This window comes from Schistocerca serialis, chromosome 5 (genome assembly GCF_023864345.2).
Source record: "Schistocerca serialis cubense isolate TAMUIC-IGC-003099 chromosome 5, iqSchSeri2.2, whole genome shotgun sequence".
In the NCBI taxonomy this organism is placed as follows: domain Eukaryota; kingdom Metazoa; phylum Arthropoda; class Insecta; order Orthoptera; family Acrididae; genus Schistocerca; species Schistocerca serialis.
The window spans coordinates 62,343,412-62,356,798 of NC_064642.1; the positions used below are offsets into that span (position 1 = coordinate 62,343,412).

The following is a 13,387-nucleotide window of genomic DNA, read 5'->3' on the forward strand; positions in this document are numbered from 1 at the left end:
CTAGGGATAAGCTCGCCCCACGTTTTGTAGGTCCCTATATCATACAGGACATAGTTAGCTCTGTCAATTTATCAATTAGACATCCAGATATTGGGAAAGTAATCCGGGTGCACGTTAGTCAAGTTAAAATCAGTGGTAGTTGAGGATTCCCCCCCCCCCCCCCCCCACGTGAAGGTGTGGAGTGGGGGGGGGGGGGTCTGTTTTGCTGTTTTGGAGGGGGAGATTGAACTGTGTCGTTTGCCACGGTTCCTGTTTTTCCTTTGGTTTACTCCTGTTTGGAGTTTCCGCACTTTCGTAGAGGGCATTGCAGAGCCTCTGAGCGCGCTGCTAGTGTGCCCGCTGGGAGGAGGCGCCGTGTGCCGTGCCGAGGGCAGACGAGGCAGTTGAGATGAGTGTTTGGCCCTGGGTGACTGTTCTGCAGTGGGACGCTCGGTCCCTCTACGCTAATTTGGATGGGCCCAAAAACCCGGGGCGTGAGGACACAAGAGGCCGTAAACCTGTGAACAACGTTTGGTTTCCGTTCATGGGATGGGGAAGCTATGAAGTCTGTCTGCGGGTGCCAGTAACCTCCAGAAGGTGGTGTCATCACTGAAAGTAAGATTTTTCATCTAGTTAGTGCAACGGTCATAGTCTGGTGGGACCAATCTCCCAGTGTTGTCGGAGCTATTAATAACTGTGGGGCAACGTTTCTCTTCTTTGAGTTCGTGATCGGAAATTGCCTTGCATGTGTGTTATTATCCCCTTTGAATAATCATGCATTTGAACGCCATGCTGATTTCAGCCGCACGACGTAAATAAAAAAATAAATAAATAAAAAAAAAATTTTTTTTTTTTTTTTTTTTCTTTTGCTGTAGACCTTCTGCAAACCGTTGTTTTCCCATGGACGGCATAGGTCACTATTTAGATAAGCACGTTGTAAAATGTTACATAACCTTGTACCATCTGGCGGAGAGATAGAGCCAATTAATTTTATGGATGTCTGAAATGCGAGATTATGTTAATGTTAGCCAATATCTGTTGTGTTTTAGTATGTAGGCATATTTAACTTTATTCGTTGTTATTGTGTATATATTCTTGTGTTAGGGAGTATACCGGTAGTCCCTGTGGCATTTAAGTGCTCTATTTAATTATATATAAGGTAGTGCTAGAGGTTCTATTTGGTAATACGTCTAGCCATGACTGATGTCTGTTGCTCGGTCTGTCTGAAATATTGGCCGTATTGGGTAGAGACCATTGTTGACTTGCTCTCCTCAGCTCCGAAGTCCCGTATTGATACTATTGTGGTATTTCTGCCGGAATCTCATTTGCAAAAGTTATCAATTCTTGTGAGCACAAATAAAGATACCTTTGCCTCTGTAATTTTCGTCCCCTGGCCAGGAAGCTTTGGTTAATGATTAAAAATCGCCAACTGGTCTTTGTCCAACCTAGTGGCTCTTGTCAGACGAGTTCCCTTTCCAGTTTGGGTAAATGTTTCCTCCTCCTGGTGGAGCCATCCTCTTTCCCGTGCCACGTTGGGGTAAGAGTTGCCCGAGTGTCTATTGCCACTCAGTGTTCCAGGAGAATGAAATAAGAGGTTAATTATCTACTCCACCGTTATGACCAAGAAAGGCGAATTAGAGTAGTTCTGGATAACCTGAGTATTGTACACTATTAAGATAGTTCTAGGTGTCTGATTGTCCTCATGTCACCAGAGAGTTAAAAGGTGGGACTTTATTGACCATTGATCCTTATTGTTTATGGTCTTAAAAATATGTTTGTTAAAAAGGAATAATTTTAGATTCCTATTGTTAAGTAATTCTTAAGTTATATGGCAAATATTATGAGTGCAAATATTCTCTCATTGTTACACTTACTTGTTCTGTGGTTTACACTGAAGGGTGTGACGATAAATGCAAAATCTAAAGTGAAGCGTTGGGGTGAATTAATCCTTTCCCTTATCATTACCATTAAGGATAACTGATTGTATGTCACTTGTTACTGAAATTGGTTGGGAGAATAGTTTATTGGTTGACCCCGTAAAAAGAGTAATCACAGGGTATAATGGTATAGTTTTCTTTTGCTTCACCTTCTCACTTGCATGTGGTATGCAAGAGAAAAGAAACTTTCTGAACATCTTTTGCATTTTTGTTCTCGTACCTTCTTCTTCTTCTTCGCCACCTGTTCCTCCGTAACCCTTATGTATATCATGTTTCATTCTATTTTCAAGATGAAATTTTTTAAAGTGGCAGGCATTCCTCATTCAAGATGAAATTTTTTAAAGTGGCAGGCATTCCTCAGTGTTGGTCAGCCAGGTATCTGTTTAATCTAGTCCACATAATTAATCTTAAATGGAAATTTGTATCTACAATGTTGTGGAAGCGCTGTTTTTTTGTTTTAGTGCTGAGGTGTTGTCAAGTCACTGTTCAGTTTCTTTGTTGTAATTATAAATATGGTTCATCTCCTGACTTTCATTCTTTTACATCTTATGCATTATTACTCAAAAAACCAATTCATTTCATGTATTTTTCTGCATACATCATAGTAATTGTTTTGCTATATGTAAATCACCTAAAGGTTATGAATAAAACATGCACAATACTGGTGTAATGTTCATGTACATGTTAATTCATCTGGAAAAAGAGAATAAAAAGTTTGACTAATGAGAGTTAGTTGGGATTAAGCAGGGAAGTCTTACATGACACACATCATCAAAGGAAACATTGTGGGTTAGAGTAAAATAGTAGGAGTAATCACAAAACAGAACATGATGCCGCTGTTGAATTGAAATTATCTTTAATCATATTAATCTTAAAATTACTAATGTGCTACAAACTATTCTTTGCAGATGGCAACAAAATGGGGAATTGTAAGTGCTGGTAAAATCAGTCATGACTTTGTTGTTGCTTTAAGCACACTCTCCCAGGAAGAACACAAAGTTGTGGCTGTGGCTGCCAGAGATCTTGAAAGAGCCCAGGCCTTTGCAGACCTACATAAAATTCCTTCTGTATATGGTTCATATGAAGAACTTGCAAAAGATCCTAATGTTGGTAAGTCAGTTATTAAAATTTCTCTTTATGTATTCTCCATGTTTGGATAAAAGATTAATCAATAAAAGGAGCAAAGATAACCACTCACAGTATAATGGAGACACTGACTGATCGATGACAGGTACTTTGAACTACATATGTTGTCTGTCAGATGTTTTATATCATTGGGTAAACAATGAAAAATTTTGATGGCTGCACTGTGCACTTCTTTTGTGCTTAAGACAACTTTAATGTAAAGTAATGACTGCCAGTTTTTCATCTGGTGTTGTAATTGCGTACCCCAGGATATTGTTCCTTATGACATTATTAAATGAAAATATGCAAAATATGTCAGCTTACTGATTTGTTTCTCCCCAAGATTTGCAGTGATTTAAAGTGCAATTATTTATTTATTCATTCATTCATCCATCCATCCATCCATCCACCCACCCACCCATCCACCCATGGATCATCTCACAATGATATAGGACTTGTCAAGTTAATACAGTGCCAGTCAATGGACCAAAATATAATACACAGCATACATAACATGCTTTAAGAAGATGAGGAAGGTTGCCTTTGGAGATAGCATACTTACCATTTTTGTAGTATCCGTAGATGTGCAGACCTGTGCCTTTAAGAAATTGAGAGTGAGACCACTCGCAGAAAACCTGTCAATAATACTTTCAAGAACATCATTTTCCATTTCTTCTGTTGCTGTATGTGTGTATGCATTGATTAACAATACTAGTGCCATCCACAAAAAGAAGAAATTCTACTTCTCAAATATATTCGACAGGAGTTCATTTACATACATGAGAAACAGTAGTTGGCTCTCCAATCAGAAGAACCTCCACTGCTTAAACTGAATTATTAAGTGCAATTTTTGCATTCTTTTGCTTAGGTATTACAGTCATTTGTTGGCCAAATCATCAGTTCCATAAAACCTCAGTTTACCTAGGAGAATATTGTGATTCACAGAGTCAGATATCTTAGATAGCTTACAGGCAATGCCACCCATCGCTATTTTGTTATTTAATACTTCTAAAATTTGGTGAATGAATGTTTAAATGGCATTCTCAGTTGAGAAAATCATCTGAAATCGAAACTGTGATTTACTGATGATATTATTGTTGCTCAGGTGGATTACTATTCCAGAATACATCTCTTTGTCAAAAATTTTTGAAGCTGATGTCAGTAGTGGAATGGGTCAATAGTAATTGATGTTTGTCATTCACCTATCTTTTTGAGAGGTTTAATGATGTCATATTTTGATCTTCCTGAGAAAAAAATCTGTGAGTTAATGATACACGGCATATTTATGAAAAGCACAACTGTGTATGGGCTAGTTCTACAAATTGTGAATGTGTTGTCTCCTTATAGTCGATCCACTGTATCGTTGCTGACTACCCTCTTCGAGCTTACAAAGATATGATAATGGACATTCACTGCACATTGGATGATATGTCAGGCAACTAGATCTGGAGATGTAAGATTGCATGAGCCTGTGATTATGCACAATTGTTCACAAATGTTGTCTTTATGTATTTGTTTCCATCAGTCAATAAATAAATAAATAAATAAATAGGGTCTTTTCAAACTAAGTTTCCTGTTGATCTCCACCTATCTCCAACCTGAATGAAATTTTGCTCAAATGAATGAAAGTAAATTGTGCAAAGTGTGAGCTCAAGATACAAGAAGTTCAATGTTTTGTGAGGCTTCCTGTGGAAGGCTGCAAAATGTTCTTCCATAAACACTTTTGGCCACATTGAAGACACTTAAAATAAAATTTAATGGTAATGTAATCAAGAGATTTCTGTTGTATACGCAGCTTGTACTCCTCGCGCTGTTAAAATTTCAAGGGCAAGCCATTCAGAATTTTCATACTGCATGAGGTGAAAGTTAGGGAAAAATCAGTCACCATCATTTTGCCCTTTAACCATTGAGTGGGAGCACCAGTTTCCTTAACACAAACAGGTGTACTTTGTACATGAAAAAACAATGATATAATAAACTTGTATTATATGAGCTACCGTATTTACTCAAATCTAAGCCGCACTTTTTTTCCGTTTTTGTAATCCAAAAAACCACCTGCGGCTTAGAATCGAGTGCAAAGTAAGCGGAAGTTCTGAAAAATGTTGGTAGGTGCCGCCACAACTAACTTCCGCCGTTGAATATATGTAGCGCAACACAGGCATGCTCTGCAGGCGCAAAGATAAATACTGGTGCCAAAACCTCTGCGTCAGTAAACACACACAATTAAAAAAAGAGAAAAAAAAAGTGGAAGATGAGTTTTTTTCTCCGCCCCGAGTTTTGACCTCTGCATTTTCATACACTATCCAATGAAGTAAATACAAATTCCGTATTGTTCATCTTCGAGTGTAGCAGCCTTTCAATATACTACGAAAATCTGACTGGCAAGATTTCGGGATGTTTGTCAATATGGCCAACTCTACGTTCTGAATGTTTTCCTACCTGTGACAAGAGAGGGTAGCTAATAGGAACTTTTATGAATTGTGTATCACATGCAGTATTCTCTTCACCATAATATGAATGTAAACATTTTGCCATGTATTCTTTCGTGTTTGCTGCTTTCTCATTTAAATCCTGTCTGCCTAATAAACTACCAAACTAGAGTGAGACAACAGCAACTGCGGAAGAATATACATAATACATCATGTTTATATTCGTATTATTCTTATGCTGAATAGTGATACTGTCAGAAATGAAACACGGCAACTGACTAGATTTTTAAATCTAAGATGACTAATTTCTGTGCAGAATGTAATGTACTAATGAGATGTATGCAAAGATTTTCAAACAGAAAAATTTTTTCGCTAAACTCTCATTCAGAACATCTTCTATCATACACAGTCTATTATTTGATTCTCGTTGATCATTATAAAAGAAAGCAGCAGTGTAAGTAACAACAAATAGCAGAGTCTTGCCATTGTTTTGCTAATGAGACAAGTCCTCTTTTTTTTTTTTTTTTTTTTATTGTAAGCGGCGATAGCGCGCACAAAAGCAAGCCATGCCGCAAGGAGACAGGCCGTAAACACTCATTGTCAAAATGCGACAAACAATGCATGATACAGTACAATAATGCATTTTCAGCTTACAGTGACGTAAGCACCTATAACAAAGAGAACGGCACCTATTAGATCAAAACAAAACAAGCAATCAATTCAAACCAGACGAAGCACGTGAAAAAGGAAGGGTACCTGTATAAATACGGACGGAGCGCCTGACGCAGAGCAATGGCTACCTCGTCCAGCTTAACTGCTAAGCTTACGACCCGAACCAAACTACCGTAGCTGTATCTTGATTCATTCGACCTAAATTGTGTCTCATATTACAATGGACCAACTTTGTTTCGATTTAGAGGTGCGGTCTAAAACTTTCCTCTCCCCTTGAATTTTTGAGTCACTAATTTCAGGTGCGACTTAGATTCGGGAAATTTTTTTTTCCCTTGATTTCGAGTCTCATTTTTCAGGTGTGGCTTAGATTCGAGTGCGGCTCAGATTCGAGTAAATACGGTACATCTCTGTTTAATTAAACAGTAATAAAATAAACTTTCATAGAATCACTCTGTTTCTGTGTGCAAGTGTCACCCCCTAGTAATGACCCCTTTCGGATCATTAAACAGTGTATTTGCATCAGATTCCTGCCAAGTTCTTATCTGATCACTAATTAACTCCTAGACAATTGCCTCATTGTGGGATTGTGCGGATAGCTCAGAATCTGGATCATTTACTTGCACAAATCATAAATTTTTTCTCACCTAGTCCATTATTATTTCATATTACTACTGCTCACTCGGATGTATGACAACAGAGTGTACCATTGCGTTAGCTGAAGCAATGACGAAGGAATAGGTATGGGATCGCAGTTGTAAAACAACAGTAGAATGGTGCAAGACACTGTTATTTGTAGTTGGCACACACTATAATAGGTGTGCCTGCTCAAGGATTAATAGCTTCACACAGAAGTTCCACCGAACTACAGCAGCTATCTGCAAGTGCTGCAGAACTTATTAATATTTAAACTTGCCATCAGTTTTTTTAGCAAATTTTCGTGCATTTTTCCTTCAAGCAGTCTGTTTAGCTTTGTCCTTTCCCTGTCTTTGTTCTTTATTTAGCCTTAAATAAATTATCTGCCATGCACCTACCCTCTTCTGTATTTTTCTATTCCCTTCTCTTCCATATTCCTCAATATTTTGTTCAATTAAATGACCTGTCTTGTGTTTCCTACCTTGTTACTTGTGTGTTCTTAAATAAGAGACAATGAAATATAACAGCTGTATGGTAGAGAGTAATCCACATGTATACTTTTCACCAATTTTTGTGGCATCACTACTCTGTTAAGCTATATGTCTGCAACATGACTTCATGTTTGAAAGCTACCAATTTATTAACTTAGAGTTAATATATAAAGACAAACTGCCACACTGGCAAATGCGTGGCATGTTTTAAGACATGTTGTAGAACATTTCTGCAGTGATCGTGGTAGTTGCTTCACTGCTCATACCATTTGTATCTCTCTTCAAAGTACCAGTAACTGTGAACTCTGTTAACAGAACAGGCTCTTCACTGTGTACATTGCCCTTGCAGTCCACCTGCTCTCAATTTACTCCAGTATGTAAGTATTTATCTTTTCTCTTCTGCTTCACAACTCTGTCTATCCTTACTTTCTTTCTTCATAAGCCCCCTTTCTTCTTTTTAGAAGCACTTGCTTCCATTTTAAATAACTATATATTTTTATTTATTATTATTATTATTATTATTATTATTATTATTATTATTATTATTATTATTATTATTATTACTCCTCTGCCCTCTCAACTCTTGTGCATTACTCCTCTGCCCTCTCAACTCTTGTGCATTTCTGTCTTTAGTTTCATTTTCATGAGCGTGTTTTACTTTGAGTACTCTTCTCTCTGGCCTAGCAAGCTCTGAAGTATCGTTATTAGAAGTACTCTGGAATTTGATATCAGTTGTTATACTACTGGCACTATTGAATTCTTTTCTCCAATCTATGATTGTTTTGATCAAAATCCATAAGAATATCCTTGTGATCTATGGGAACTCTATGCAGTTTTGATAAATTTGGGACACAAAACATGCAGTTGGCTTACTGAAACGTACACAATCCATGGTGACAGAACTGCATAACTTTCAGAAGTTCTCATTTTGAAGCCAATCCGTTAAAACATAAATTGCGAAAAGAGAAAAAAAAAAAAAAAATTCACACTGATAAGCCAAAACATATGACCACCGCCCTCTGTGAGATTGGATGTCACCTGGTGGAATTGCAGGAAGTTTTGCACAGTCGTCTCTATTTTCCTTTTTATTTTTTGCAGGAGGAGCACAAATTTTTTTATCAACATACTTGGAACATTTAGCTGTGTATTGAGCCTACTCAATGTAGCCTCCATCAGCTGTGATGCAGCTGGCCCAACGTTCTTTCCATGATGTAAGTGCACTTTGGTAAAATTCTGGGGATTGACTTTTACACCATCGCTTGACTCAGGATATAGGTCTTTCTCACTATCAAATGTTTTACCATGCAGGTGGACCTTCAGACGACCAAAGAGGTAAAAATCAGATGGAGCCAAGTCCGGACTGTAAGGAGGATAAGGAACAATTTTCCAACCCATTTTCCTGATTTTCTCCTGTGTCATAAGGGCTGTATGGCGTTTGGCATTGTCATGGTGTAGTCTGATGAGCTGACCCTGAAGCTGTGGTCTGTGGGTCTTGATGGCATGTCTCAGCTTTTCCAATGACAAACAATTATGGTCCCGGTTGATTGTGGAGCCAGATTCCAAAAAGTCAATGAAAATGACACCACACTGATCCCAGAAGAAGGTGGCCATCACCTTTTGGCCTGCTGTTTGTGAAAGTCTTGGTTTCTTCTTCTGAGGGGAACCCGGGTGACGCCACTCCGTGGATTGGGTTTTGCTCTCAGGTTCGGACAAAAACAACCATGTTTCATCCAGGGTAATGACGCCATCAAAACGCTGTTTCCACTCTTCAGTAAAGGTCTTCATGAGACCCTCACACACATTCTTTCGCATTGTTTTCATTTCTCTTGTCAGTAATCTAGATACCCAACATGCACAGGTTTTCTGTACCCTAGTGGCTATACCAGAGATACCGCACTATCCAATGACAAACAAGTCATTTCATGTGTCATTACACATATGTCATTTTGGATGATTTGGTCAATGGTCTCTTTATTCACATCACTCACTGCTGTCGATGGTCTACCGCATCCTGGATTGTCCAATAGAGAGAAATCACCTGCTTTAAATCTCTGCAACCACCGCTGGATACTGTTGCGATCCACTGTGTCCTCCCCATAAACAGGGAGCAACTTGACTGTGAATCGATGTGGCAGAGTCATCGCCGCTCTTGAAGAGGACCTCCATCACCGACCATTGTCACAATCTGACATCTACTTCACGGTCCATTATGGCTAATCTCTAAATAAAAGAAAATACTTTTATATACCAACTTATAGCTAAATGTTCCAAGTATGTTCGAAAAAAAAAAAAAAAAAATTCATTCTCCTCCTGCAAAAAAATAAAAAAATTAGAGATGACCATGCAAAACATTTTGAACACCCTTTGTATATAAGTGGATCAAAGACGGATGTGGAAGAATTATTAAAGCGATAACAAGGGCAGCAAATGGGGAAAAGTACTGAAATAAGCATCTGTGATACGGGTGATGTTAATATTACACAGAGCCTGTGAACAAATATCTCGAAAAAGGGATAGCTGGTCAAATGTACATATGCGAGCACCTGTAGAAAATGGTAGAACGACAGTGAAACTCTCAATGGGTGATAAGTAGTTAGATGCCCACAACTGTTCACAGAACATGGGATTTGGAGGCTTGCCTGCTGTGTAAAGTAGGATAGGTGCCAATCTGTAGCATCTCTGCCAAAAGGCACAATGCTGCTGCACACACGAGTAGTTTCAGAGCACACCATTCATTGTACATTGTCAAACATGGGGCTCCACAACAGTCAACCGTATGTGTTCAGTTATTTGCCCAACAATATTGTCAGTTACAATTCTAGTGACCATGGGATCATCGGATTTAGGCCACAGATCAATGGAAATGTGTCGCCTCGCCAAATGAATCACGTTTTGCTACACCAAGTTGATAGTCATTTTTGCAAACGCCCTCATCCATGCAAACAGCAGTTCGAAATATGCACCATGCCAAGGATGCAGGCTGGTGAGAGCAGTATTATGCTGTGGGAGACATTCTGTGCACTCGTGTGGGACCTCTGGTAGTAATCAAAGACACGTTGGTCACTGTGGAGCACTTGTACTCCTTCATGCTTGATGTCTTCCCTGCCAGTGATGTCATCTACCAGCAGGATAGTTCTCTGTGTTTCAAAGCCAGCATCGTGCTGCTGTGGTTTGAGGAGCATTATAGTGTACTCACATTGATGTCTTGGCCACAAAATTCACTTGATTTTAATCAAGTAACCCATTTTGGTCGCTATCAAGTGCCATCACTGCATACACAAATCAGCGGACTGGTGTTTAAGGAAATTACATACTTGTGAATGGACATCTGGTGCAACATACCTCCACAAACCTACCAACAAACTGTTGAATCCATGATACGCAGAGTTGGTGATGTATTGTGTTACAAAGATGGGCCAACATGTTATTGAGCAGGTGGTCACAATATTTTGGCTCATCAGTGTACCAAAACAATACAGAGCCACATATAAAGAATATATCTACAAGGTGCAGTTGAGTACTTCCATCCATGCTTATGAACAATTTGACATTTCAATTCAGTTAACAGGTGTTGTCTGCCTTTACCTTCTGGACATTCTTTTGCTTGTTGTGTGACAGATAGGCCCTGGGAAATAAGGAACCCCTTTTACTATCAGTTGGATATTAACACTTTTGAGTTTGACAGACTTCAATTGTTAATGCAATACTAACAAGGGGCGGTTTGAAGTTAGTGCATTTTTATGATTTATCACTATTTTTCTGTCTCTTCTTTTTACACCTAGTAATCCAATTTGTTCTTGAAAATTGACTGAAATTCTCCTGGAGCAGAAACTCACTGTGGAATGCTGGCTATACAGTGGTGTTTTTAAAGTTATTTGTTTGTTAGTTTTGATTCAGATGTTCTTGCATGAGTGGCAGGATACCTAGAAGTCTGATTCCATCTCAAATAGAACATCAGGCTAGGTTCAGGACTTGTATTGAGAAGAAGCTGGGTTCAAATCCCAAGCCTGCCATACTGAGTTAGGCTGAATCAGCTTTGGCAGGTACTTTGGACAGTTCTTTAAAAAGGTCGTGATTACTTCGTGGCCCTGTCCAAATGTAATCTGATTTTGTTTTCGATCTATAATGGGCTCTTGATGGGATACCAAATCCTAAAATAATCTGTGAGAATGTTGGGAGAGAATGCTGACTGATTGTATAAAAAATGTGAAGTCATGTTCAGTATGCAAATCAGTGAGAGAGACATTAACAAATGCATTTCTTGCTTAATCCAAAGTTTTCTTTCATTTTGGTACCAACGCTATTCAGAGCCACATATAAAAAAAATGTATCTACTGTGTGCAGTTGAGTACTTCCATCCATGCTTATGAACAATTTGACATTTTAATTCAGTTAACAGGTACTCTCTGATTTTTTTCTTCTTGAAATTCTTTTGGTTGTTCTGATTTTTCCCATTCTCTCTACATCTACATTAGTACTCAGAAAACCACTGTTAAGTACGTGGCAGAGGGTATGTCCCATTGTAGCAGTTACTAGGGTTTTCTCCCCTACCATTCATTTATGGGGCACAGGAAGAGTGATTATTTAAATGCCTCAGTGCATGTTGTAATTAATCTAATCCTGTCCACACAATCACTACGGAAGCAATATGTACAGGGTTGTAATATATTCATAGAGTCATCAATTAAAGCTGGTTTTTGAAACTTTGTAAATAGGCTTCCCCAGGGTGATTAACATCTGTCTTCAAGGGTCTGCCAGTTCATTTCTTCAGCATCTCTGTGACACTCTCCCATGGGTCAAACCTACCTGTGACCATTCATGCTGCCCTTCTCTGTATACGTTCAGTATTATGGTTTAGTGCCTTTTGGTACGGGTCCCACACATTTCAGCAATATTCTAGAACTGGTCGCAAATGTGATTTGTTTGCAATCTCCTTTGTAGACTAATTACATTTCCCCATTATTCTGCCAGTAAACCGAATTCTGAAAAACTGCTTTACCCATGACTAAGTCTGTGTGCTCATTCCATTTCATATCCCTACAAATTGTAGCACCCAGGTAATTGTTTGAGTTGACTGATTCTGGCTGTGGTTCATTGATATTATAGTCGTAGGGTATTACATTTTTTTGGTTTGTGAAGTGCAGAATTTTACATTTATGAAAATTTAAAGTAAATTACCAATCTTTGAAACACTTTGAAATCTTATCGAGAGCTGGCTGAATATTTATGCAGCCTCTTTCAGACAGTACTTCGTTACAGATAACTGCATCATTTGCAAAAATTCTGAGGTTACTATTAATATTGTCTGCGAGGTGATTAATATACATTACGAACAGTAAGGATCCCAACTCATTTCCCTTGGGCACACCCAAGTTACTTCAACATCTGTTGATGACTCTCCATCCAAGATAGCTTGCTGCATGCTCCCTACCAAAAAAATCCTCAATCCAGTCACAAAGTCCACTTGATACCTTGTACAATTTTACTTTTGATAACAAGCGTGGATATGGTACTGAGTCAAATGCTTTTCAGAAATCAAGAAATACTGCATCAACCTGACTGCCTTATATCCAGTGCATGGTCAACTGTTTTAAACTTGAGCTATAGTTCCTCTATATGCCCCTGCCCTGTGCTGAAGGTTCATAGTTCCTCATCCAGATATGACGCTACTGGTTTTTAATCTGCTATACTGAACGCACATACCTTTTCACTTGTTTGAGTTGTCCTTTGTACTTTGGTAATCATTGTTGCCACAACCACATCAGGGTCACTGATACCAGTTTTGAAGTGGACACCCTCAGAGAGGTCAGGTCTATTTCTCGCTGTTAGATACAGTATATTTCCATCATGACTTATGTTGCAAACTGTCTGTTCTACAGGGTGAAAAGTATTTAAACTGACAAACTCTAGGAGATTGTAGGCGACATCAAAACAAATATTTTTCCCTAAAGTCATTTTTTTCCTATGATGAGTATTTAAACCAGTAGAGGAAGATTTCTCCGGTGACAAATTAATTAAACCAACAAACACTTTTCCATTTTTTTATGACCAAGAGACAATAACTAGGTAGCAGATACGGCCCAATTAAACAGTCCCCAACAACACCGACCCACACATTAAA

The 13,387-nt window shown here is 38.6% G+C and overlaps 1 protein-coding gene across 1 annotated transcript in view; it reads left to right on the forward strand.

The window, feature by feature from the left end:
• Window positions 1–13,387, forward strand: part of LOC126481549 (trans-1,2-dihydrobenzene-1,2-diol dehydrogenase-like) — a 104,418-nt gene that overhangs the window by 26,191 nt on the left and 64,840 nt on the right. The window contains exon 2 of the mRNA XM_050105384.1: window positions 2,825–3,026. Coding sequence (XP_049961341.1) covers window positions 2,825–3,026 — 202 coding nt within the window. The remainder of the gene's footprint in view (window positions 1–2,824; window positions 3,027–13,387) is intronic.